This window comes from Danio aesculapii, chromosome 10 (assembly GCF_903798145.1).
Source record: "Danio aesculapii chromosome 10, fDanAes4.1, whole genome shotgun sequence".
NCBI lineage: Eukaryota > Metazoa > Chordata > Actinopteri > Cypriniformes > Danionidae > Danio > Danio aesculapii.
The window spans coordinates 32,381,003-32,407,359 of NC_079444.1; the positions used below are offsets into that span (position 1 = coordinate 32,381,003).

A 26,357-nucleotide genomic window follows, 5' to 3' on the forward strand; every position below is an offset into this window, starting at 1 on the left:
CTCCATAGACTTCCATTCATAGGCATGTGAATGTGGCAGACCAGAAACGCAAAGCACGGGTTTCGCATTTCACTGCATTCGAAAGTTCAAGCTTGATGAATTCTTATCTGCGAAATCACATCAGGTAATTGCGTGTGACCAATAGAAGATGATTTAAAATAAGAAATTAAAAATATGGAGCAATCGCTCACTTAAACAAATTGTTTAACCCCGCCCCTTTTTGCACACTCTACGACAGAATTTTGCAAGCACAAGCTCTAGTGCAGGGGTCACCAATCTCGGTCATGGAGGGCCAGTGTCCCTGCAGGGTTTAGCTCCAACTTGCCTCAACACACCTGCCTGGATGTTTCAAATACACCTAGTAAGACCTTGATTAGCTTGATCAGGTGTGTTTGATTAGGGTTGGAGCTAAAATCTGCAGGACACCGGCCCTCCAGGAACAAGTTTGGTGACCACTGCTCTAGTGACCACAGCTTAAGTCACTTTGGACATAAATGTCTGCTAAATGACTAAATGTAAATGTAATTTCCATGACTTTTCCAAAACCTTGTGGATTTTTCTGTTTTGTCAAAACTTTTTCAGGCCTGGAAAATGCTATGTCAACATTCCATGACTTTTCCAGGTTTTCCATGACCGTATGAACCATGTATATATATTATTGTGATAACTATACATTTCTGCACATTTCCTTCTATATGATGTTATTACAAAAGTGGTCTTAACTAATGGTGCCCTGTGGCAACAAATGAAAAACTACCATCTTAGAACATGGATAATAACAAAAAGTGTCTTTTCTCAATCAAATATGCTCCTTCACATATCTATGTACATCACACATATTGTCAATATAAAGATATTTAAATTTAAACATGTTAAAAAGTGAAATCTAGCTTACGTTCTGATAGCAGTGTGCTCAAGCAGGCTATAGTCCAAAAATGGCTCTTTTATCCCAAAAAGAAATGTCAAACCCACACCCACCTCAAATTTCATTGGTCACCAACTTATTATTAGACTTTTTTGTGATATTTTACATAAAAAAAAAAATTTAAAGGAGGGTTTTGCCTGAGGGCAACAACATGCCATAGAGGGTTGGATTAGATTCAAGGCAATGAAATGCAGTTTAGGTCTAACCAGGAGTGCAATAGCAGCAAGTGCAGAATATAGGTTAGTTATAAAGTGCAGTTATACAAAAACTATGGTGATATTTACAGATGGATATACTATGAACATTATATAGTACAGGTTGTATTCATGTTACGAAGTACAGGGTGTTTGGGGGGTACTGACCCCCCAATTAACACTTGATCCCCCTGAAGGACATCAAAACAAGATGTACCCTGTATGGGGGGTCAGTGCTTTAAAAGTAAGAAATAGCTTTCTCTGATCTGTATCTTAAATATTAATAATTAAAAATGTATAATATAACTAAATACACATTTGACCCCCCTACAGTTTATACCATTGTGAATGCATAATCCACCAATCAATGCTAGTAAAAATATCATTCAACAATCTGAAACTGGCAGTTCTAAAGCACCGGTAGACATCCTAAATATTCACAAAACATGTTTCTTGTAAAATAGGTGTTTATATTTGCATGTAGCCTAAAAAAATAAACATTCGACACTTAATTTGAATAGTCTGATCGACAGTAACCTCTAAAATAGTTACTAAATATCCCTCAAAACACTGAAATGTATGCATTTTATTAATAAATGAGATGTAATTTAAATAAATTCGTAAATTTGACTCGCTGAAGCATGTATTACCAAACTACTACTAAAAATTTGACCTTCTACCATACCCCCGATTTCGTTTAAGACGAAATGCAGCCATCTGTAGCTACATAATTTGCGATCTCCAGAAATGTATATAGGGCTACGTTTTCAGAATGAGCCTAAAGTATGTTGGTTTTTTTTGGATGTCCTGCATGGCTTGAAGTGGGGTTCCTGTGATGTGTTTTCACCACCCACTGCAGTGCCGTATGCTCAGAAACAGAGCAGCTGTGCAAGTGGTATGGAAGCAGCGGGGTGGATGGGGGGGGGGGATATGTCCCCCTCACTTTTAGAGGCAGACCATTTAGAAACGGGTGATTAATAATTATATGAACGTAAACCTTTGGATCTCATACAGCTGTCCTCCCCACTTTTAAAATGTCCACTACATCCCTGCATACCAGACTGACGCAGTTGGTTAGGATGCTCTCTATTGCGCAGCGATAGTAGTTCACCAAGATGGCTGAGGACAGCTGGCTCTTAAGTTGCCTTAAGAAAAAGAGACACTGGTGAGCCTTCTTGACCAGGCTGAAGGTGTTGGTGGTACAAGACAGCACCTTTGAGATGTGGGTCCCCAGGAACTTAAAGGATGAGACAGGCTCAACAGCCATCCCATTGATGGGAATGGGATCATGTAAGCTTATTCGTCCCTTCCTGAAATCCACAATGAGCTCCTTGGTCTTAGTCGTGTTAAGGAGGAAATTATTGTCTGTGCACCAAGTGGCCAGATGCTGTATCTCCTCACTGTAGGCAGTCTAAAAGTCCTTACTTTTCTGTCTTGTTAAAAAAACCTGTAATTACGTCACATAATTAAATTTAATATAATGTAATGCAGTCTATATATTTAGCAAAAATAATTGTAAATGTAAAATGTGCATATGCAAAAACATATTAAATAAAATCATTTGATTAAATAAAGTAAACTAAAATTAATACTTATTATTATTATTTTATATATCTAATATATAAATCAAAAGTTGCAAATTATATAATATTCAATTCATCTTTATTTGTATAGCACTTTTACAATGTAGATTGTGTCAAAGCAGCTTCACATAGAAGAGATTATAGTGAATTGAAACAGTGTAGTTCAGTTTTCAGAGTTTAAGTTCAGTTCAGTTTAGATTAGTTCAGTTCAGTGTGTTTTAATATTTACTGCTGAGAGTCCAAACACTGAAGAGTAATCCATCAATGTCCAGCTCTACAAGCCCCGAACTATGAAGGCCAGTAGCGAGGAAAAAAAACTTCACCAATGGGCGAAAGTGAAGGAAAAAAAACTCAGGAGAAACCTGGCTCAGTTGGGCACCACCGTTTCTCATATGGCAAAACGTCTTGTGGAGAGCTGCAGTCTAGGCGCCGGAGTTTGGAGAAGGCAGGACGTCAGCGAAGACTCGGCGGTCCCTGGAGTCTCACAGGAATCAATCTCAGGCTCTCTACTTCTCCATGACCACCACAGCAGCTGCTACGGCCTGGTCCGGGGAATGTGGAAACCTTGGGATAATCTCTTCACAGGTCTTGGATCGATTCAGTGGCACTGCAGAATCTCTGGGGGCCTCGGGATGAGTATTCCCAGGTGGAATATACATTTTAACATAATATTTGTAATATTTTAGTAAATAATAATCACAAAATTGCACACTATACTGCGTGAAGGATTCACTATGAAGAGTGCCATCTGAAATTTTCTTCTAAAATTAGCATTTTTCTCAGGCTCCTGTCTTGATTCAGTAATTTCACTTTTATGGCAAAGAATAGGTTATTTTCATCGATTTTAACATGAAATGACGTAATTTAAACATGAGGCAGAGAAAACTGCTCATTGTAGAAGAAAATTCAGCATCTGAACTCTTCATATGTACTGTATACCAGCATGAAATCTGTAAATAATAAAATCTTCAAGTATACATATTACACAATCATTCTTTTTACAGAATTTGATATTTGTGAAAGAAATATTTTAGCATAAGTCAGCAATCAGTGACCCACATCTTTCATTCATGCCCGTTTTAACCACCTCACCGATATAAGCCAATCAAATAAGAGCTTTCTGTTACACCTCTATTTCTGGGCCCCAGATATTGATTTCTGTACACACTATGAGCACAGGTTGATTTGTTAAAAAGGCCTACGAATATAGCTACATAAATCTGTAATAAATCTTATAATGTGTCTAAAAGGCATATTATTTGTATTTTCAAAGGTATATTTGAACATATTTAAATTTTATAGCCGCTATTTGATTTTGTGGCCTTATCTATTGATTAATTGTAACACATCTTACATGACCCATGAACTTTGGACTAATAATCTGTAACTGTTGCATAAATCTAAGTCAAAATCTAAAATCTCAATCTAATCAAAAACTATGACTGCATTTAAATATACAGAGTAAGCAAACATTAGCTGTTGTGTCAAGGAAAGTAACTCAAAAAAAGACAAGCACATCATACTTTTCCATAAACATTTATTCAGAAAATATATAAAAGTTTCATTTAAAGAATCAGGATTTGAAAGAAGGCTGATATCAGAGACACACACTGCGGCATTTATTGCATATTCACACAACATTAAAGGCAATAAGTCATAATCCACAGTAAATGTCAGCATGTAATTGCTTATGATCCACCAATAAAGAGCTGCAGATCTCCTGAATCCTCTTAAATACATATTCAACATATCAACAATTGATTCTCTCAGGTTAAACATAAGATCGCATATATACATTTTGGCACTTGAATTCAGGTTATTTGTTATTTAACCCAAAAAGGCTTGTTTGATTTGGCATTCTATTTAAAAATAAGGCCGAACCGAATGTCATGTAAGGAAATACTGTGAAAAAAATGAAATATTACTTGACAGTAGCTGAACAAAGCCTGCATGTGCAACTTACAGACACAAAATTAATACTTCTGTGGTAAATTATCGATTCACTTACCGAAAAAAATGACCAGCATTTATTAACATTCTGATAATACCATCACACAAATATTCTTCATTTTCACCTTCTGTTTTACCTTCAAGTTATGATCAAATTCATTTTCTTAAAAACTAAACACCCAGTCAAAATCACTTTGGCTTTTTACAACAACTGAATCACGCTTTGTTTTTAGAAGGCCAAAAGTCACTCTTTGGTTCCACTTTTCAGTGAAGCAAAACACAATAATTGCATTGCTTGTGCATTTTAAAATATATAATGGGGCAAACAAAAAATTTCTTTTATCTACATTTCATTTAAACCCTAAATACATTAATTGTAAATACATATCAAGTAGGGGTGTGCGATATTGACAATAAAATATCTATCTAATAATTACAATTGAATAATATTTAGCAGAGTGTTTTTGTGCTTGTACTTTGTCTGGTTTAGGCATCTTGTGGGTCAATAAATATCACAATAAAACTGCCAGTAGGTGGCGACAAGATCCTATCTTAATGAGGGATTTACTAAATCACTGATTCAAATGATTCATTACAAACAGCTGCATCTATGTCTATATTCTTACTATATGCGATATTAAAACAACCTCAATATTTTTGGAGGGAATTGTTTATAGAACAATATTTAGCAATGTTTTTGTGCTGGTACTTTGGCTGGTTAAGGCATGTTCTGGATTTATAAATATCACAATAAAACTGCCAATAGGTGGCGACAAGTTCTTATTTTAATGAGTGATTTACTAAATCACCGATTCAAATGATTCGTTCAAAAGAACTGTTTCATAAAGACTCAAAGCAACGGTGCATGCAAAATAACATACTTCCCTACTACATATGTCCCTACTTCCCTACTAAGTATGTCGCAATTCATAGTATTTGAAGATTCTGAGGTGAGCACCTAACTGACTCTTTACTATTTCATGACACCACAGGAGAAGATTTATGAATGGGAGTGAATGACGCAACTGACCCAAGTAGGTCATGTGATATTGATAAATGTTTGAATGTTCTACGTCTAAATTCTTACTATATGCGATACAAAAAAAACTCTGTATTTTTGGAGGGAATTGTTATTAATAATGATAAACAATATTTAGCAGAGTGTGTTTTTGTGCTGGCACTTTGGCTGTTTAGGCCCTTTGTGGATAAAGAAATATCACAATAAAACCACCAGTAGGTGGCGACAAACTCCTAACGAGTGATTCACTAACTCACTGATTCAAATGATTCATTCAAAACAGCTGTTTCATAAAGACTCAAAACAACGGTGCATCCAAAAATCACATACTTCCCTACTATATAGTATTTGGGTAAAGTATGTCGCATTTCATAGTATTCGAAGATTCTGAAGTGCAAATCTAAATTGACACTTTACTATTTCATGATGCCACAGGAGAGGATTTATAAAGAAGAGTGAACGACGCAACTGACGTGGACAGGTCATGTCATAAATGTTGGAATGTTCTAGATCTGAATTCTATTCGTACTACACACATTCATACTATATGCAATACTGACAAATAACTCAATATTTTTGGAGGGAATTGTTTTCAATAATGATTATTGAACAATATTCAGCAGAGAATGTTTATGGTGCGGGTACTTTGGCTGGTTTAGGATAAATAAATATCACAATAAACCCACCAGTAGGTGGCGGCAAGCTCCTAACAAGTGATTCACTAAATCGCTGATTCAAATGATTCATTCAAAACAGCTAATTCATACAGACTCATTAAAAAAAACAATAAAAATGTTAAATATTTTGGGGGAATTTTTGTCAATAATGATACTTGAACAATATTTATCAGAGTTCGTTTTTGTGCTTGTACTTTGGCAGGTTTAGGCATTTTCTGAATCAATAAATATAACAAATTGCCAGTAGGTGGCGACATTTTCTATCTAAATGAGTGATTTACTAAATCACTCATTCAAATGATTCGTTCAAAACAGCTGATTCCAGCAAGAATTTGGTGTGTGCATCCAATGGACACTTTACTATTTCATGAGTTCACAGGAAAGGATTTATGAATGGGAGTGAATGACGCAACTGACATGGGTCATGTGATATTGATAAATATTAGAATGTTTTACATCTGGACTTAAAGTATAAGCGATATAAAAAAAACTCAATAAAAACTCAAGCTCCTAATGAGTGATTCACTAAAGCACTGATTCAAATGATTCATTCAAAACAGCTGATTCATAAAGACTCAAAGCAATGGTCCGTTTAAAATCACATACTTTGTATGTGCAAATATCCATGCTAAAGATTTCTTAAGTGATCTAATCTTAGCATATCACTTCAGTTGTGTCTGTACATTGTTTTCCAATTACATTTAGTAATAATTTCTGTTATTTATTTAGAATAATAATTGTATACTAATAATAATAATTGTTTTAATTTGTAATAAATATATTTCTAAAAGTATCTATTTATATTTATTTTTATTAAATAGTTAAAATATCTGTTTGGGGTAGAGGTGGCGATATAATTGATGACTTTGCAGCAAAAAAGGCAAGAAAGGTCCAGATGTAGAGAAACATTAGTAACATTTCAGTTTGTTTGTATGCTGTCTGAATTGTTTGTTTGACACAATTACATGTGTTCCAATGGGAGTAATAAAAAGTCAACCACATAGTTTCTATATGGTGCTTTTTTTGGGGTGGGGTAGATATAGGTATATATTTTTAAAACGGTTATAAAGTAACTTAAAATACAAATGTAGAACCTCCTCGAGTAGTATGCAACTTTGGACAATCAATGAATGATTGACTCACTCAGTTTGTTCACTAACAGATTCATTTAAAAACAAAATGGCGTTGCTCTGACTTTGCGGAAAGAATAAAAAGTCAAAATTAACATCTTATTTGTTGGACTGCTGTGTAAGATCACGTCTGTCTGCTGATATTTGTAATAATGGCACTCTTGCTTATGCGATGTCACATTACTGTATCATATATAAATTAAAATCCAAACAGGAATATATCTGCTTTCTTTAACTTCATTATGGGGTCGTTCTAACTGGAAAATAACAACAAAGATATTTTCGTCAATGATAAATTTCACACACCCCTAATATTAAAGAATATACATTATCCACCAGCTGTGAAATCTAGACTGTCCACCTTTTTCCATACACTAATATTGCATTTCAGATTATGGGTTGCACTTCCCGGTTCTGGGAACTTCCTTTCAAATGATAATAAGAATTTTGATTATTAAAATTGTGCTACAAAAAAATCCACATTAATAGTGAAAGTGAGTGAGATTAGATCTGTGCTTTATTTTTATGCTTCATGAAAATAATGTTAGGCTTGGTATTTTAAAGTAACATTAGCATCACAAGCATATCTGTGGCCAAAGCTCTTGTGATTCACTGTGTTTTGTTCCTCAAGGTTATTTTCTCTTTGTATTCTCTACAGTACAGTAATATTCAGTTCTGTAATATCCAGTTATAATATTTCTGTGGAAAGTTTTTGGAGTTTTTGGGGTCATTCATGGTCTGCTGAAAGTAGTTTGATAATGTTACTATTTAATATTTAATGGGTGTAATGTGAGGACACCTCATTGTACAAAGTTTAAATAAAAAATACTTAAAAAAATAGCTGATTATTTACAGTTTAGCAGAAGTTCCTCCGATAATTCATGCAAAGCATCATGGGGCGTAAGAAAAAGGTGGATATTTGGCATCAGTCTGTGCAATAATTAGCAGAAGTAGCAGAAGTGACGTAGACTGAAATCACTGCAGCAAATTTCAGTAGAGTTACAGTATTGAATGAAGAGAAACAGCACCTTCTTTGAATGGGCATTTGAGTTGGCTGAATGATATTCCAGGGTGTTCTTTGGACAGTTAACATCATTCCTCATTGAATGATAAGAGTATCGCTCTCATTCAGACCAAAGCGGGTCTTGTAATTGTCAAAGAGAGATTTGAGGGACCTGATGTACATGGCGTGGTACATGTCTATGACATCCTGAGTCGGCTCCTCTATCTTTGGCACAGTGATAGGTTCACCAACTGAAGAAAAGAAAAAAATATTATTATTATTTTTTTTTTCAGTACTGGGTTGTGGCTGGCTCGCTGTGTAATACAAATGCCGGAAAAGTCAGCGGTTCATTCCGCTGTGGCGACATCTGATGAATCAGAGACTAAGCTGAAGGAAAAAAAATGAATGAGGATTATTATTTTTATTAATGTTAATATTATTATTATTATTATTATTATTCATTCATTTTCTTTTCGGCTTAGTCCCTTTATTAATCAGGGGTCGACACAGTAAAATGATCCGCCATTATTATTATTATTATTTTAAACAATATATTATTGTTAATAATAATAATTATATATATATATATATATATATATATATATATATATATATATATATATATATATATATATATATATATATATATATATATATATATATATATATCCCTAAACCTAATAATAATAATAGTATAATAATAATAATCAAGAAAATGAATGAATGAATATATATACATTTATGTTTATTATATATTCTAATTATTTTAATATATTAAAAAAATGAAATATATATTATATATTATTAATAATATATCTTTATTATTATATTTATTTATATATAGCAGTATTACATATGGTGAAACAGCAGAAGAAAACAGAGAAATACTATATTTTTACATATATGTTTATTATATATTGTAAATATTATTATTATTATAAATTTGATCATATATTATTAATAATATGTTCTTTTTTATTATTGTATGTGTTTTTATATAATTTTATAGTTTTTGGCTGTAAAAAAACACAGAATGCATAGATCTAATTCATTAATAAAATAATTCTAACAAAGTATTGTAACAGACGTATTACACAAACAGCAGGTATATATAGTGATAAAGAGGAAAAAAGAGAAAAGTCCATCCCAGAACACTACTTAAACCAAGATCATGTCAACAAAAGACTAAATTTTAACCATTGATGTGGATTTGATGTCAGCAGATATCGAGCGTATACTGAAAGAGCTGCTCTTTAAACACAGACCCTGTCCTTGAACTGATTTTCACAAAATTTTGGCTTTCTGTTTTCAGACAGTTTCCAGCTAGGAGGACTGGATGTAAATAAGTGTAAAGGTTTTAAATGCTGTAAACATTATATTGAAATATATAAAAATTGTTGACATTATGTATTATACACACAAACTCTTCAAAAATACATATACATATATACTGTATACTGATTTTTTTTTTATATATATAATTTTATATAATTATGTATTTGTAAATTATATATATTTTTAATTATTTATTTAAGAAGTAAAGTCTTCATGATCTATTTGATAATATAATATTAATATTTCCGTTATAACATGTATTTTTAAAAATATATTGATGCAAAAACAATTTATTGTGCAGCCCTAATACACTGTAAAACCCCAAAAGTTAAGGTAACTCAAACCGTTTGAGGAAACCGATTGCAACAAACCATTTAAGCTCAAAAACTAATCCTAATGAGTACTGTGAACTTAATGCATTTGAGTAAACGAAGCAATTTGAGCACAGTGAAACTCAATAAATGAAGAGAACTCAAACCAACTGAGCACTGTAAAACCCAACAATTTAAGGCAACTAAAACCGTTTGAGGAAATCGATTGTTACAAACCATTTGAGCTAAAAAACTAATCTATATGAGTACTGTGAACTTACTCCATTTAAACTGAAGTATTGAGGTATTTAATTAACTCATTACCTTCATCACTGAGTTCAAAACTCTTTTCAAATCAGTAGAATTAGCTTTCAGTAAAATTGAGTTAACTACACTCATTGCATTTGATACAGTTGGCTGTTAGGTTTTACAGTGTACATATATAAGGTATTTATTAATATATACTACATTCATTCATTCATTTTCTTTTCGGCTTAGTCCCTTTTTTAATCCGGGGTCACCACAGTATGAACCGGCAACTTATCCAGCACATGTTTTGCGCAACGGATGCCCTTCCAGCCACAACCCATTACTGGGAATACTAGATACATACTGTTTATTTATATCATTTATTTTACTAGATATTTTATTCATTTTCTTGTGTTTTTTTTTTATTTTTTGTTTGTATTTTATTAAATGGCTAACAAAAAAAGATTAAGAAAAAACATCATGGCCATAACAGTTCAGGTTGGAGGCAAATATGTCGTTACTCACCAACAGTAGTGATGGGTTTGCAGTAAGGCACCAGACCCCAGGACTCTGGGAAAAACAGTCCACAGCCGTGAAACAAACAAGGGGCAAAGCCCAAAATCTTCTGAAGCTTCCTCTGAATTGTACGCCACCAAGACCCTTCTTCAAAAATCAACTGTTTGTAAACCTCATTCTCCCCAAAGGAGTAAACGGGCACCAGATCAGCACTGAGAGGGAGACAAGACGTTGAGAAGTTAATAAAATAACAAACATTTGAACAAAAATAGTTACCACCACACTTCCCCAGTTGAATTAAGGATTGTAAGCCCTTTTTGTTTGACACTTTGAACAAAATGTTGTTTAAATATGCAAACGAGGTCTTATTTCCTTAAATAAGTGCTAATTTGCATATACTTCTAGCACAAAAATCTAAATATTGCATGAAGTAAGATTCAAAATTATTATATTTTTGACATTCATTCATTTTCCCTCAGCTTAGTCCCTTTATTAATCAGGGTTCGCCACAGCAGAATGAACCACCAACTTATCCAGCATATGTTTTACACAGCTGAAGCCCTTCCAGCTGCAATGCAGTACTTGGAACCACCCATACACTCTTACATTCACACACATTCACTACAGCCAGTTTAATTGACTTAATTCACCTATAGCTCATGTCTTTGGACTCCGGGAAACAGTACCACGCGGAGGAAACCCATGAGAACACAAGGAGAGCTACACAGAAATGCCAACTGACCCTGCCGGGGCTCGAACCAGCGACAGTGTTAGCCACTGAGCCACTGTGCTGCCTTATTTTGACATATTAGAGTCAAATATTTTTATAGAGGGGTTTTGAAAATTCTACAGCAAGCGGAATATAATGTAGCATATATGTTGTATTCAGTCATGCATATTGTGTATGAACATATCCTTCAGTAAAAACCTTTATAATATTGATATGAATATAACTGTGAAGTCTGGTGTATAAATGCTGCTGACATTGAAAATTATGGAGACAAAAAAACTCTGAGAAAACGATCTTTAAAAAAAGTAATATAATCGAAAACTTCAGACACAGATTGATAAGTGTATTTAGTATTTACATTAAATTGAAAAGCATAAAATCAGGTGCATTAAAAATCAATCTTTGCTTGTCTTGCCTTCCACTACACTGTTAACGACTTGGCAACATGGTGGCTCAGTGGTTAGCACTGTCGCCTCACAGCAAGAAGGTCACTGGTTTGAGTCCAGGTTGGGCCAGTTGGCATTTCCGTGTGGAGTTTGCATGTTCTCCCAAACTCCCTGTGTTCATGTGGGTTTCCTCCGGGTGTTTCCCCCACAAGTCCAAAGACATGCGCTATAGGTGAATTGAATAAACTAAATTGTCTATAGTGTATGTGTGTGAATGAGTGTGTATGGATGTTTTCCAGTACTGGGTTGCAACTGGAAGGGCATCCGCTGTGTAAAACATATGCTGGCTAAGTTGGCGGTTCATTCCGCTGTGGCGACCTCTCGTGAATAAAGGGACTAAACTGAAGGAAAATTAATAAATGCATATTAACGATTTTTTGTAAAATACACAATATTTACTGTAATATGAATTGTATTTTACTGTAGGACAGTTATGCAATATATTTAAGTATATATTATATATTAAAGCTTCTCAATAGTCAACATTGCGAAAGCTAGGCTTTATGATATTGTTGTGGTGTTTTTTTGTTGTTCATTTGAGTATTGGTTTTTAATTTTAATTTGTATTTTATTAGTATGACCTTTAACATCTTACTAAGAGACCACCAATGAAAAACAGTCTTTGGGTTAATATGGATACATTTTCATTCTGGGGAACAATGCTTAAATGCACATTGTCCCTTGTTGTCAAATAAATAAACAAATAAATAAACAAATGCAGTATGTTACTGTATTTTAAAGTTGCATTGTGAAAATTACTGTAAGGATATACAACACTGTTAAAATATAGCAGCCAGATACATTGTGCTGTAAATGTAAACACTGTTTTTTTACTTTTTAACAATGTAAATCTTGTGAGAGGCAGGTCACACTTCAAGAATGTGTTCAGAAGTGTTCGTTTATCCTGTAAGCTTCTTTGAGATTAGAATAGTTGAGGATTTTCTGTGTATTACAATTGCTTTGTAATGATGCAGCTCTACTCTGAACAAAGCTATGGGCAGAATTTATGTTGTTTCTCCACATCGTTTTGTTTCTCACAAAATACAGGCTTAATACTCCAACACAGCCTTATTTCTGAAGGCTTTGTGTTGCTTCACTTGCAAAAGTCCTGTTACTGCAGGCCAAGAAAACCTAGACAGAACTAAAGGCTTTCAGGAAAGACAATCTAACATTACAGCACTGAACTTCATTGATTGGTTTAGTGGAGTAAAGCAAGAGGGCTCAAGCAAACAGTGCTTGTGAAGTGGTCAGGGAAATACTGTAATCGTTACGGTTTTCTCACCCTTGCTTCAGAGCCAGTTTCACAAAGCCTTTGCGTTTTTTCAGCATGACAGAGTTTCTTCCTGGCGCACAGTCCAGAGATTCTGCAGCTCCTCCGATCACGATGACCACAGCGTTGCCTGTACCATTTCTTGAGAGGAGGTAGTCAATGGAGTTTTGGTTTACTGGGCAGATTCCTGACAAACAGAAGGCCACAGGGTCAGAAATGTGGTCAATAGTTGTGATGGAGTCTATGAATAGGTCCTAGAAATCAGATAGTTGGCAATATATGTAAATTTCACGGGTTCACACTTACAGATGTTTGAAGAACATATTTGCCGTGCTGTCCAGGGGGAGGGCTCTGAGCTCGGGAAAGACACCCCAATTCATGTTATTCCCCTTGTCAGGAAAAGGAGAGATATTGGGGTTCGAGTGAAGTGTCTAGCCCGGCCCCAGAACGCCACCCCCTAGGGTAGATAGTGTTTAAGAGGTGAGGTGTCAGTGTGGTGGAGGGATGCTAAAGTCGTGAGATAATGCAGGTAGGACACTTTGGTATTTTTGGGTGTTTGTTCTAATGCTGATTTGATAATGGAATGATTATCAGTGATGTGTTAGAATTGTTGAAACATCTGCGCATCCTCCCAAAATTTGTTTACAAAATATCACTATATATATGAAATACAGTATAAGATCATATTTGGGTTATATATATATAAACTATATATTATATATGCAACGTAAATTTTGAAAAATTGCAAAAAAATGGCTGTTTAAATATTTTCCAACCATTGGAATTACAAACAAATATATGATTAAATATAGACCATTTCGTTGGCTCATAAACATTTCCTGCTATATAGTATTTCATAACTGTAACGAGGCAATTCAATCATCACTTAATGTTAAAACAGCTATCATAACATTATCTATCATATGTGGCTCTTTTTGTATTCTTGGAAGCTATACAAATAAAAAATGTAAAACAGGAAATATGGTGGGACCATTGCTTTTGTTTACATCCCTCAAAATGGTTTATATATTAGCTATAGTTTATTATATATATATATATATATATATATATATATATATATATATATATATACATTTTTTAAACTTTATTTTAATTTATTTAGCTTTAATTTATTTTTATTTTATTTTACTTTATTTTATTTTATTTTTTTGTATTTAGTGTAATTTAAATGACTTTTATTTGTTTTATTTTATTTTTTTTTATTTTATTTTATTTTATTTAGTTAAATTTTTTTAATTTAGTTTTATTTTATTTTATTTTATTTTTTAGTATTTAGTGTTATTTAAATTACTTTTATTTTGTTTTATTTTATTTTATGTTTTTTTGTGTGTTTTATTTAATTAACCTTTATTATATATTTTATTTTATTTAGTTTTATTTTATTTATTTATTTTTTTTGTTTTATTTAATTAACGTTTATTATATATTTTATTTTATTTCGTTTTATTTTATTTATTTATTTATTTTGTTTTATTTAATTAACGTTTATTATATATTTTATTTTATTTAGTTTTATTTTATTTTATTTAGTATTTTATTTTGTTTTGTTTTGTTTTATTTTGTTTTATTTAAAATATTTCTATGATAGTGAGATTAGAGTCAAAAATATTGGCGTTTGTTTCTTAAAAGAGACTCAAAGAAAAGCCTATCAATTGAGTCTCTCGATCAGCAGGTACAAAGGGCAGGTTTCAACACAGGCTCTTCACAAAATATTGACATCAGCACATGCAGGGCTGTGTCTCTCTTCTGCACAACAGGACAAAGCTCAGAGGTCTTTGATAGGATTCTTATCTACACACTGGACAAGCGTGCTCCTTTTTTTGAAAATCAGCCAAAAATGAACTTCATGCATTGAGTCAGTTTGCTCCTTCCTCAATGATGCAACTGCAGGCAATGTAACTTCGTAAAAAGGAACAAATATGAAGTTATAGGTACCTCCGCACATCAGATATTCCCTGAACATTGGCAAGCGAAAGTTCCCAGCCAATGTGGCCAGAGATGGCTTGATTCCTGGGAAAACCTTGGTGAATCCTGTGGCCTCTGTGCCAAAGTTACAAAAAGCCCCAAAACATAAGATACCATGAGGGTGGTAGCCAAAAATGTAGTTTCGGCTGGGAAGCAGGTTATGCGTCTTGATAAGCTGCAAATAAGCAGAGAGGAGAGGAGATTATTTCAACTGTGAAAATAATTAAATTAATAAAATTAAATATTTTCAGTATAATTATATGATGTAGCGCAAAATTAAACAACTTAAAGGAACAATTTAGCCAAAAAAAAAATATTATTTCATCATTTACTCACCCTCCACTTGTTCTTTTAGTTTTTTTTTTCTTAAGCTGAACACAAAATAATAAGATATTTTGAAAAATGTTGGAAACCAGTAACCATTGACTTCCATAGTATTTTTTTAAAAAACTTCTACAATGGATGTCAATGTTCCCTGATTATCAACATTCTTCAAAACATCTTCTTTTTTGTTCAAAAGGATAAAGAAAACCATAAATGTTTGGAGTAAATAGTGAGCAAATGTTCGTTTTTTGGATGAACTATCCCTTTAATTTGAACTAACAGCTATAGTATTCCAATTCCAAATTTTCTCAATTTAATTCCCTCATTAGACAGTCATTGCATTACTTTACTACAAAGTAAAGTCAATAAACCTGTGCATACATTAATTCATTAAGCACTTATCTGCTATCCGAATATATACAGTATTCTTTCCAGGAGATAATCAGGGTCAGAAAAAGGCCGGAAGAAGATATTACAATGGGGCAACAGTTAGCAGCTCAAAAGGAAGCAGATGCACTCCTGTGAGTATCCTGTGTACATAAGAGCAGCTAATCAAACAGGCCGGTGTTGCATAATTACACTGATAGATGAAAAACAAAGGGTTTAAGATGCTGCATCAGCTGGGATGACATAACCATCTGAAGTGTTGTGAGGGGTTGCCTGGACATTGCGTTCACATAAGGGAAATTTTAAAGGTTAATAATGAAGTCAGTGGTGTTGCATTGTCTTTATGCTGGGTTCACACTAAGTGCAAATGTATGAACCACCAACTTATCCAGCACATGTTTTACGCAGCGGATGCCCTTCCAAGTGCAACCCAACACGAGGAAATCCGGGCAAGTATATTACATCCTAATTCAATGCTAATGCATGGATAGAGGAAAATTAATGGCAGGTGTTAATGGAAGAAATTAAGTGGCCTCAATCTCGTCTTCTGCGCATACAAGTAAAAAAAATTACTTAAACAGAAACTTTTTGGGGCAAAAAAAACATCCCGTGAGTAATCTAGAGCAAGTAATGTGATTCTTCATGTCTGGTGTGAACAGAGAAAAGCTACTTCATATTTTTGCTTTTTGTTAGTCAACACGACCAAAATTCATGACCAAATTGAACATGTACACTACCTGACAAAAGTCTTGTCGCCTATCCAAGCTTTAGGAACAACAAATAATAACTTGACTTCTAGTTGATCACTTGGTATCAGACGTGGGTTATATGAAAGGCAGAGGCCTCTACATTATGCTTATTTTACCTAAATAAAATCATGCCTTGATTATTTTATTTTATAATTTAATTAGAACAGTAAGGTCTGACTTTGCTTAGACAAACGTCTTGTCACCTAACAGAAATAATGTCCAGTATAGAATATAAAGTCATGGTGCAGTGGAAAAATAATTAATATTGTGTTTGACTCCCATAAGTTTGGAGGACTGCATCCATACATCTCTGTAATGACTCAAATAACTTATTAATAAAGTCATCTGGAATGGCAAGAAAGCAATCTTGCAGGACTCCCAGAGTTCATCAAGATTCTTTGAATTCACCTTCAATGCATCCTTCTTCATCTTACCCCAGACATGCTCAATAATGTTCATGTCTGGTGACTGGGCTGGCCAATCCTGGAGCATCTTGACCTTCTTTGCCTTTAGAAACTGTGATGTGGAGGCTGAAATATGAAAGGAGCGCTATCCTGCTGAAGAATTTGCCCTCTCCTGTGGTTTGTAATGTAATGGGCAGCAGAAATATGTCACTTTTCCAAATGATCAACTAGAAGTCAAGTTATTATTTGTTGCTCCTCCAACTGGGATCGACGACAAGATTTTTTGTCAGGTAGTGTGGTGAAAAATTTGTGTTGATAATTATCTGAAGTCAGCATGAAACATAAACTGCAGTAGAATTTTTCTCAATATTTCCCAATAGGGATACTTTTTAAGCCTTTGTTAAAGTTTTATAAGTCAGATCAAGCTACAAGTAGAATCAAACATTCCAAACTTTGATTTAAAGCATACAAAGTATAAAATATAAGATACTTTGTATAATATTCAACTCTATTCAGAGCAATGGTCTCAAAATCAATATTGTTATTTGTGGGATATTACATGACCTTTTAACCTTTATTTTTACTTATTTTTCATTTATTTTATATACTTTATATATTGGACTCATGGTTACTTGCCCAATAAAGGGTTTAAAAATAAAACTAAATGGAAAGTTAAGGGGTTTTATAATGCAGGGCATCCTCAATGATATTTAGAGCATTTCTTTGTGGTCGGGCTGTTGCTAGGTGTTTCCCTCAATTGAAATTAACTATAATATTTAACTATAATATATTGTAAATAAATTATCTGATTTGAACTGTATCAAGTTCTTTTTTCCTCCATAAATAAGTCTGATTGCACTCATTCTTACACCTTCCAACTCTTCAACAAGACAATTAATCACACTGACCTTATAGTTCTACTCAGACTTATCAGAACACAGCTGGCACATCATACACTGTATCACTAGGCAAAGTGATGATCTTATCATGATAATAAATGTACTACGTGTACTGTAAGGTAAACGTCCAAGCCAACGAGCAAACACAGACAATTCCTTTGTGAAAATCCACTGTTTTATCATGCAGATATTAGTTCTATTCTAATCTGCATATGATAGTAATGTGCTCATGAAGTTCCTGTTTCACCTAGATGTTGTACTCTGGTTGAATATCAGAGAAAAGACCACAAGATAAACAGACAACAGAACAGCGCTCTGAGATTAACCGTCTACTGATCAGGATGAGCAAAGTCTACTAGTTCACGTACAACACATATCGAGATCCACCCAACCCAACTGGAACATTATCAATGCTTATTAACACATTTTTATATCAGCCGGAATATGGAAAGTCCTGTTGAAATGTTTGGGGGTCAAAAGATTTTTATTCATAAAACTATTATTCAGATAAACAGATGCACTGAATTGATCCAAAGTTACAGTAAATACTTTGATATTGTTATAAAAAGTCAAATTAATGATGTAATGTTTATAGTAAAAGGTCACAATTTACAATAAGGTTTCATTAGTTCCTAAGTATGTAACAATGCTCATACAGAATTTATTAATCATACTTCAACATTTACTAATGGCTTATTAAAGTCCAAAGTCATGCTAGTTAACATTAGTCAATGCACTGTGAGTTAACAAGAATTAAAACTGACAACTGCTAACGGTAACACTTCAGTTTAGGTCACAATTCACAATTTTAACAAACCATTAACTAACACTACTATAGTTTATTAAACTACTGATTAGCTGTTTATTTATAGTTAGTAAGGTAGAAGTTGGGTTTGGGTTTTGGGTAGGATTAGGAATGCAGAATAAAATCATACTTTATTACTGCTAATGAACAGTTAATAACTTAATAATGGGCAGGTAGTAAGCCAGTAGTTAATAGCATTAATTGTGACCTAAACTAAAGTGTTACCCTATTAACTAATGTTAACTAACATGAACAAATACAACTCCATTGTAATGTGTTATAATAAAATAATACATAGATAATCACAAGAATTTGTTTCTTTAGCAAAATGAGAGTTTTATAATCAATACTGAGTAATAATCACAGAATAAAATTCCATTTTAAAATATTTAGAAATAGGAAATATGTTTTAAATTGTAAACTGTAGTAACATTTCAGAACATTTGTGTTTTTCTGTATTTTTACAAAAGAAATGTCCAAAAACATAAAAATATGAACTATTTAGTTTATATATATATATATATATATATATATATATATATATATATATATATATATATATATATATATATATATATTGTTTTATTATTGTTATATTATATGTTTTAGGACATTTATTTAAAAAAATGTCCATTTTGGTCACATTTGTTCCCCACAAGTGAGGAATACAAGGTACACACTAGAGTTGGGTCAATAGGCGATGCCATCGTCTATTGCTGATAGCCGATAGACATCACGATGAGCTGGCATCGTGATCCTCCGCCCCTACTCCGTCGCAGCAGCAACCCACTTGTGAAAAATACACACTCAGACCCCTTTTACACTAATACGTCTTAGTTTTAAAATGGCATTTTAGAACGAAAACGATCTACGTCCACACTGATGTTTCATCTAGCATCTCCGTCCACACTATAACGCTGAATCGCACATCACAAGACCACACACACACTCTGGCATTCGCTGCAGCATATGCGCACGTCTGAGCTCCAGGCAGTCAGCGGGTGCTTTGAGCACAAAACCCCAGAGAGCAGTGCACAATGGACAGTTTATCAAGGATGTACAACTGGATGACATCTCACTATTGTTGTTAGAGGTGATATTTAATTAATCTTGTCTCTCTCTATTGACTCTTCTGTCTTTTGAATCTATCAGGTGACATGTCACAGCATCAGTACACTGCTTCAATCTTTCACTTTCACGCTTGTACTAATTTTAGTGAAAACCTCAGATACTGTAGGTTGGTTGCTGTTCGTTGCGCACCTTTTTTACCAGCCAAGTTTGTCAACGCCATTATAATGACACAGATCATTCTGCCTATTCATGCCAAAGTCCCGCAGAAAAAGTAATTGACAGGTGGTAAATTGTGTGTAACTTATCTTTATTTATTTATGATTTGGTTATGGGTCAAACAAAGACCATGTGGGTAAGATAGTTGAAATGGTAGAATTAATTTGGAATTAATTAATTATTCATAAATAATTAAATTAACACCGCTTACGACGACAATGTCATCGTCCATCGTGATGTTACATATTAGACATCGTACGATGCCAAATTAGTTGATATCACCCAACCCTAGTTAGCACACACAAAATTATTATGTGTTTATTTACAGAATATTTGTGTGTGTGTGTGTGTGTGTGTGTGTGCCTTGTATTTCTTACGTTGTTACCAAATGTGACCAAAATGGACATTTTTTGGTCCCCATTAGAAAAACGGCTCATAAAATCACACAGAATGCAAGTATTTTGCAAGTATTTTCATAAGTATTCAAGTATTTTGAAGTAAAATGCTGATTATTTCCTGTAAGGATTGGGTTTAGGGGTAGGAAGATAGAATATACAGTCTCTATACTCTTTAAGAATCATTACATCTATGGGAAGTCCCCATAAAGATACCTCTACAAGTGTGTATCTCTTTAAATCTATACATAAACACTGTAGGACTCTGCACCTTCAGATTAGCAAAGTCCATACATTTCATAATTCTATATTGAGGATAATCTTCATATTTACATAACTATTAGCTATTCAGTGACTAAGCCTTCAGTGTTTGTATATCTTTAAGTGATTGTATAAGCAGTAAGTCACTCACTCTTATGGGAAAATAGTCTCTCATGTATTTCCACACAGTCCAGTCTCTCACCCAGGTCGATCTGCGGCCTCCTGAGATAAAGATGTATGAATATTAACACAAATGCACATGCAAAAGCAGAAACAACAAGCACCCTAGATGAAGAGATGATTTACCTTGTACAGGGGTGTTCCAGTCATAGATAAGCCAGGCAACGTAAAGCACAGAAATGACCCAGAAGTCTGTGCAAAACATGTACATCAGCAGCAAAGAGCAGGCAATGCCTAGAAGAGCAAAACAGAGGATTTAGAAGAATGAAGATGATCATGAATGGGACAGGTTTATCCAAATATGAGTATTGTCATCATTTACTCAATCCAAAAACTGTTGTGCGTTCACCTTTTGAACATTAATGAAGACTTTTTTATTTAAATCAGAGAGAGAGATGCTATTCCCTCAACTCAGACTATTGGCATAAATCTCTGATGGTTCTAAAAGGAGATTTAAAGGTCCCATGAAATTAAAATAAAGTTTTTTAGATGTTAGTACTATTCGTTTTTAAAATGTCTATAAGCTAGTGTGCTCCTAAACAGTGACAAAATTTGTGTTTAGAAGATATAAAACTCATATACACATTTAAAGTTAGTAATTTGTCACTTCCGCCTGAATGGATCAACGATTTTATTCACGTCAACCCGAACTACAGTTTATCACATCATAACCAATCAAATGCTCTCTAGTATCTGACATGCCCCGCCCCTTTTAAGTCGCTTCTCATTTGCTTCTCATTTGATGCGCTTGATCTTAACCACTCTCACTGGTAGAGTGTGAGAAAACGAAACGCTATTAGTGTCTTTTAAGGGGAGGAGCTACACTATGTCCCACCCTCTCTTCGTGTTTCGGTTGAGATTACGTCAAACATCGAATAAAAATGCACATTTCAAAGCACTTCACAAGATTTCTGCAGCTTAATCCAAGTCTTTTTTTCTGTTTTATAATAATTTTTTAGGGGTTTTCACCTTTATTGTATAGGACAGTAGAGACTATTGACAGGAAAGCATGGGGAGCAGAGAGAAGGGAAGGATCGGCATAGGACTGCGAAGCAGGAATCAAACTCAAGTTGCCGTGAGCACCGGAGTGCATGTGTCGATGCACTAACCACTACACCACTGGCGCCGACAATCCAAGTCTTTTGAATCATGATTGTCAGATTTAATTCATGCATTCACACTAAAAATAATATAATAAGTGCACTATAAATACCTGGATGATGCACTTATTCAACAAATACAAAGAAGTGTGGAAGTTTAAGCAATTCACACACTCAGCAGTCATAGATTTACTCACATGACAGATGAGGAGGTTTTATTACTTTATATATTTTGGATTGTAAGCAAAATTATCTAAAGGAGAATGTGGTTGTATGACAAGTATTATGTGTTAGTTTGGTACCTTATTGGTCTAATTTGGCAAATGTTCAAGATTTAAAAGATTTTAAACTCAACTCAAAACCCCCATCAGATTATTTATTAGACCTTTCAGAATATTGGAATTTTCTGCTCTGAAAAACCATGTAGCTGTTTTTTTGCCTGTGCCTTTAATGCTAGTTCTCCCCACCCACTGTTCCCAACTGACTGTCAGATTGTGCCTCAATCTCCGCCTCGGCTGAGATTCTCATGTAACGTCATGAAGCAGATCTCATGTAACGTTGTGAGAAATACTACAGTAAGAACTATACGACTGATTATTTGATGTATTTCACAACGATGTCATTCCAAAGTTCACACACACAGCGCGCACATTTAACTTTAAACTGTTTTTGCACAGCTAATGTGACAGGATACACGTTAATATACACTGCTGTATGGATATCAGTTATGTTAATGTACAAAATAAACCTGATTTAACGTGCTGCTGTGGTGATAAAGACGGTAAAATCGCTGTAATTCATTACAAACATGCACTGTTTTAAAAACATTTTAAACTTGTAAAACTCATTCTTAATCACATTTGATGGTGATTGATGATCACAGAGAGCTGAACAGATCTTTTAATCCCAGCTGCTTTACGCAAGTCCTGTCTTGTTGATTTCATTATACGCGTTACTACGGAGACATGTTAATACACGGCTGTCAATCAAATCGGTGGGTGGGGAAACCACACTCCTACATCACGTTCTGGTGGGTTTCAAAATGGGAGGGATTTGGATTCTAGTTTAACATCAGGAAATTTAAAAATAGATTATTGTGTTTATATCACTCCTATATGACTGTGGACACACTATACCTACACACAGTTCTGTCCAAACAGCGTCCAAACGATGATTTTCATCATAAGTGCACTGTTTTGTGTTTGTGTCCAATCTACTTAAATTTGTAAAAACTATTATGTTAACTTATTTGATTTGTGTTGGGACAGCATCAAGAAATTGTATAGAACCCAGTATTTTTTATAGTGTACTTGTCTAGTTTATTCTTGGTTGCTAGGTTACCAATACTACAGTCAGCTGCTCTAACAACTTGATGGAAACGCACCTAAATCAAGTTTTCTTTTTCTTTTCTTTTTTGCAAACTTGAAATAGATTAACTTTAAGTAAGGAGGAAAAATATATAATGCACATACATGAATAAAAGACGTTTATCGGAGTGATAATGCCTCTTTAGAAGCCTTGATTTATTTTAAAGCATTTATCTTCGTTTTTGATATAGCAAATAAGATGAATGAAAGCCTTATGGGTCTGACATGAGTGAGTAAATGATGACATTTCATTTTGGGATGAACTAATCCTTTAGCAATCATAACCGTTGAAATCAAGTGGAGCGTATTGAACTGTAAATTCTCCGAGCCTTCCACTCACCCATGGTAAGAAATGTCATGATAAACTGCAGCACGGAGATGACCTGCAGATGCTTCACCATTTTGGATCGGGTCAGCCACGGGACGGTGGGCAGGTCGTGTAAGGCAGAGAGGATGCTGGAGCCCGAGCCTACAAAGGATTTAAAGGAGAACTGGAATTAGCCAGCTTAATGTTACAGGAATGCTTGTCCTCAACACTAAGGTCTGTCTGAAACCAGAAATAATGTCATGCATACTGTGACTATATCGATGTCTATCAGAGAGTTATGTCTTTGATAATGTGACCCATTGACGTACATGTATTAAGTAATTACAACAAACAACTTTGAGCTTGCATTTTCGACAGAAAAAATCTTGGATTAATCAGAAACCATTTCCAACATGATACCTCGAATTCATTATTCATGAAACCCAAGCACATTTTACACAGTCTAAGTAGCCGATCAGAAAATATAAGGCATGAAGTACTGAAGCAGACAGACTTCAGATCACAAGACAAACTTAATCCCATCTTAACTGACTCAAAATAACAACAAACATTGCTGCAAAGTCAGACGCTGATGCTCATGTAACGCTATTTTCTCTCCCATTCATTCGATCAGGAATGAGCAGTAACCGTAACACTGCTCTGACTCTCACTCAAGTCTGAAGAAGTTCTTTCTAATAAAAAAAGAAAGACAAAACATTTATTTACTTAGAATTTAAGTATCTCTGGACTCTGAACTGTTTGGTAATTTTTTTTTTGTTTCATTCTGTATACTGATTTAAATTTAAACTCGAATTTCACACTTTATTCTATATTAATTAACATAATTGTTTTTGTTTTACTTCAGAAGAGTTAAAAATGCAATATTTGGTGGAATAATGCAGATTTTAAAATATATATTTAAAAGAAATGTTATCAGACAATTAAAGTAATACAAATAATAACTTTTTACTCAAACAAACATTAATAAATGCACTAAATACGGATATATATTCAAGTGGTCTCTTCATTTATTCCATATAATTGATGATTTCATACTATATTATTAAATATATTAAATCAAATATTACAAATGCATACACAAACACACAAGTATGACTGAACTCTTTGAGTAAAACTTTTTTGTTTTATTCTGTACTATAGTAATTAAAATTTAAACTCGAATTTCACACTTTATTTTTAATCAACATAATTTTTTTTTTACTTCAGAAGAGTTTAAAATGCAATATTTGGTGGAATACCGCTGGTTATTTTTAAAAACACAAATATAAACAATTGCTATTCTGACCGATTGGCTTTTAGTTAAAAATAAATCCTCTAAATGAAACTTTTTGTCATTTAAATTTAAAGAAAATGTCTAATCAGACAATTAGACTAAAAATAATAACTTTTTACTCAAACAAACATTAATAAATGCACTAAATGCAGAAATATTTCAAGTGATCTCTTCATTTATTCCATATAATTAATTGTTTCATCCTATATTTATGTGATATATTAAATCACATATTACAAATGTACATATGATGTACGAAAGAATAAACAGAAAATGCAATGCTAATGATCAATGTTGAGGAAAAAGTAATATATTACAATCTTAAATAACTTTTTTTAACTAACTAAACACTGAGTAAGCAGTAAGATAGGCTTAAACTTGGGTCACACTTTATTTTGATGCTCCGTTATTTGAATTTAAGTTTACATTGCATCTACATGCCAACTAATTCTCACTAGATTTTAAGTAGACTGTTAGGTTGGGTTTAGGGTCAGGGTTAGTGTACTTCCAAAGTTTCTTATAGTCAGTTAAATGTCTGTTGAAGGAGCAGTATCAACAGATAATAAGCAGACAGTGTACTAATACTAATACTTTTTAACCAACGCTGCTAATGATGATATAACACAACTATTTCACAAAATATCTTACTCACCCTTTTTGACACCGGAATATGCAGCGAGTATGGTCTTCATGGTTGAGGCACGAATATTAAATTAAGGTAAAGTAAATAAATGTGTGCTGAAAGTTCAGCTGCTCTACAGCATCTCTCTCTGTACTGGCGACGGCCGCGAGCTCACAGACGCGCGCCTGCCATTTAAGCACCTCTAGGGGAGGAGCGTAAAACACGCTGTCAGTTAAACAGCAAACGCCTGTTAAAAGAGCTATTGTCGGACTTTATTAAAAAAAGGCTATTCTGTCTGACAGATTTCTGTCTGCAGCAGCTGACTGGATGTAGTCACGGTTATGCCTGACGCTGTGGGCTCTGACTGCTTATCGCATCATCTGATCAGAAGGTTTTAAAGGTTTGTGAAGGTAAACTGGGCGCTCTGCCAATCAGATAGAGAATACTATAGCCCCTCCCACAGGATTTTTTTCGACAAACACTGATTATCTGTGTCCACTCTTCATAAAAAAACAAGAATTGCTCCGTCCCTTTATTAACTTATTTTAAATTAATGTAGTCTAGAATTAAATACTTTAAATTAATAAAGAATAAATCACATGACCTTTATACATTTTTCTTGAGTCTTGAGAGCAGTTCCAGAATTGAGAAAC

At 33.8% G+C, this 26,357-nt stretch overlaps 1 protein-coding gene across 1 annotated transcript; it reads right to left on the reverse strand.

Annotated features, from left to right (window-relative positions):
- Positions 1–4,222: 4,222 nt before the first annotated feature.
- Positions 4,223–26,075, reverse strand: dgat2 (diacylglycerol O-acyltransferase 2). The gene is made up of 8 exons (XM_056466345.1): positions 25,735–26,075; positions 23,822–23,950; positions 21,141–21,248; positions 20,986–21,056; positions 15,294–15,498; positions 13,350–13,524; positions 10,901–11,103; positions 4,223–8,731 (listed from the first exon to the last, which is right to left on the reverse strand). Exons 1-8 carry the CDS (start codon positions 25,772–25,774, stop codon positions 8,577–8,579), a joined length of 1,086 nt encoding a protein of 361 aa, XP_056322320.1. The 5' UTR covers positions 25,775–26,075; the 3' UTR covers positions 4,223–8,576.
- Positions 26,076–26,357: the final 282 nt, after the last annotated feature.

What these genes read in the sequence shown, in the direction of transcription:
- dgat2 (XM_056466345.1), bottom strand. Translation starts at nt 25,774, where the DNA reads ATGAAGACCATACTCGCTGCATATTCCGGTGTCAAAAAGG. An exon ending in ATATTCCGGTGTCAAAAAGG is followed by an intron (nt 23,951 to 25,734) that starts GTGAGTAAGATA and finishes AATCCTTTGTAG; the next exon opens with GCTCGGGCTCCAGCATCCTC. An exon ending in AAACTGGCTCTGAAGCAAGG is followed by an intron (nt 11,104 to 13,349) that starts GTGAGAAAACCG and finishes TCTCCCTCTCAG; the next exon opens with TGCTGATCTGGTGCCCGTTT.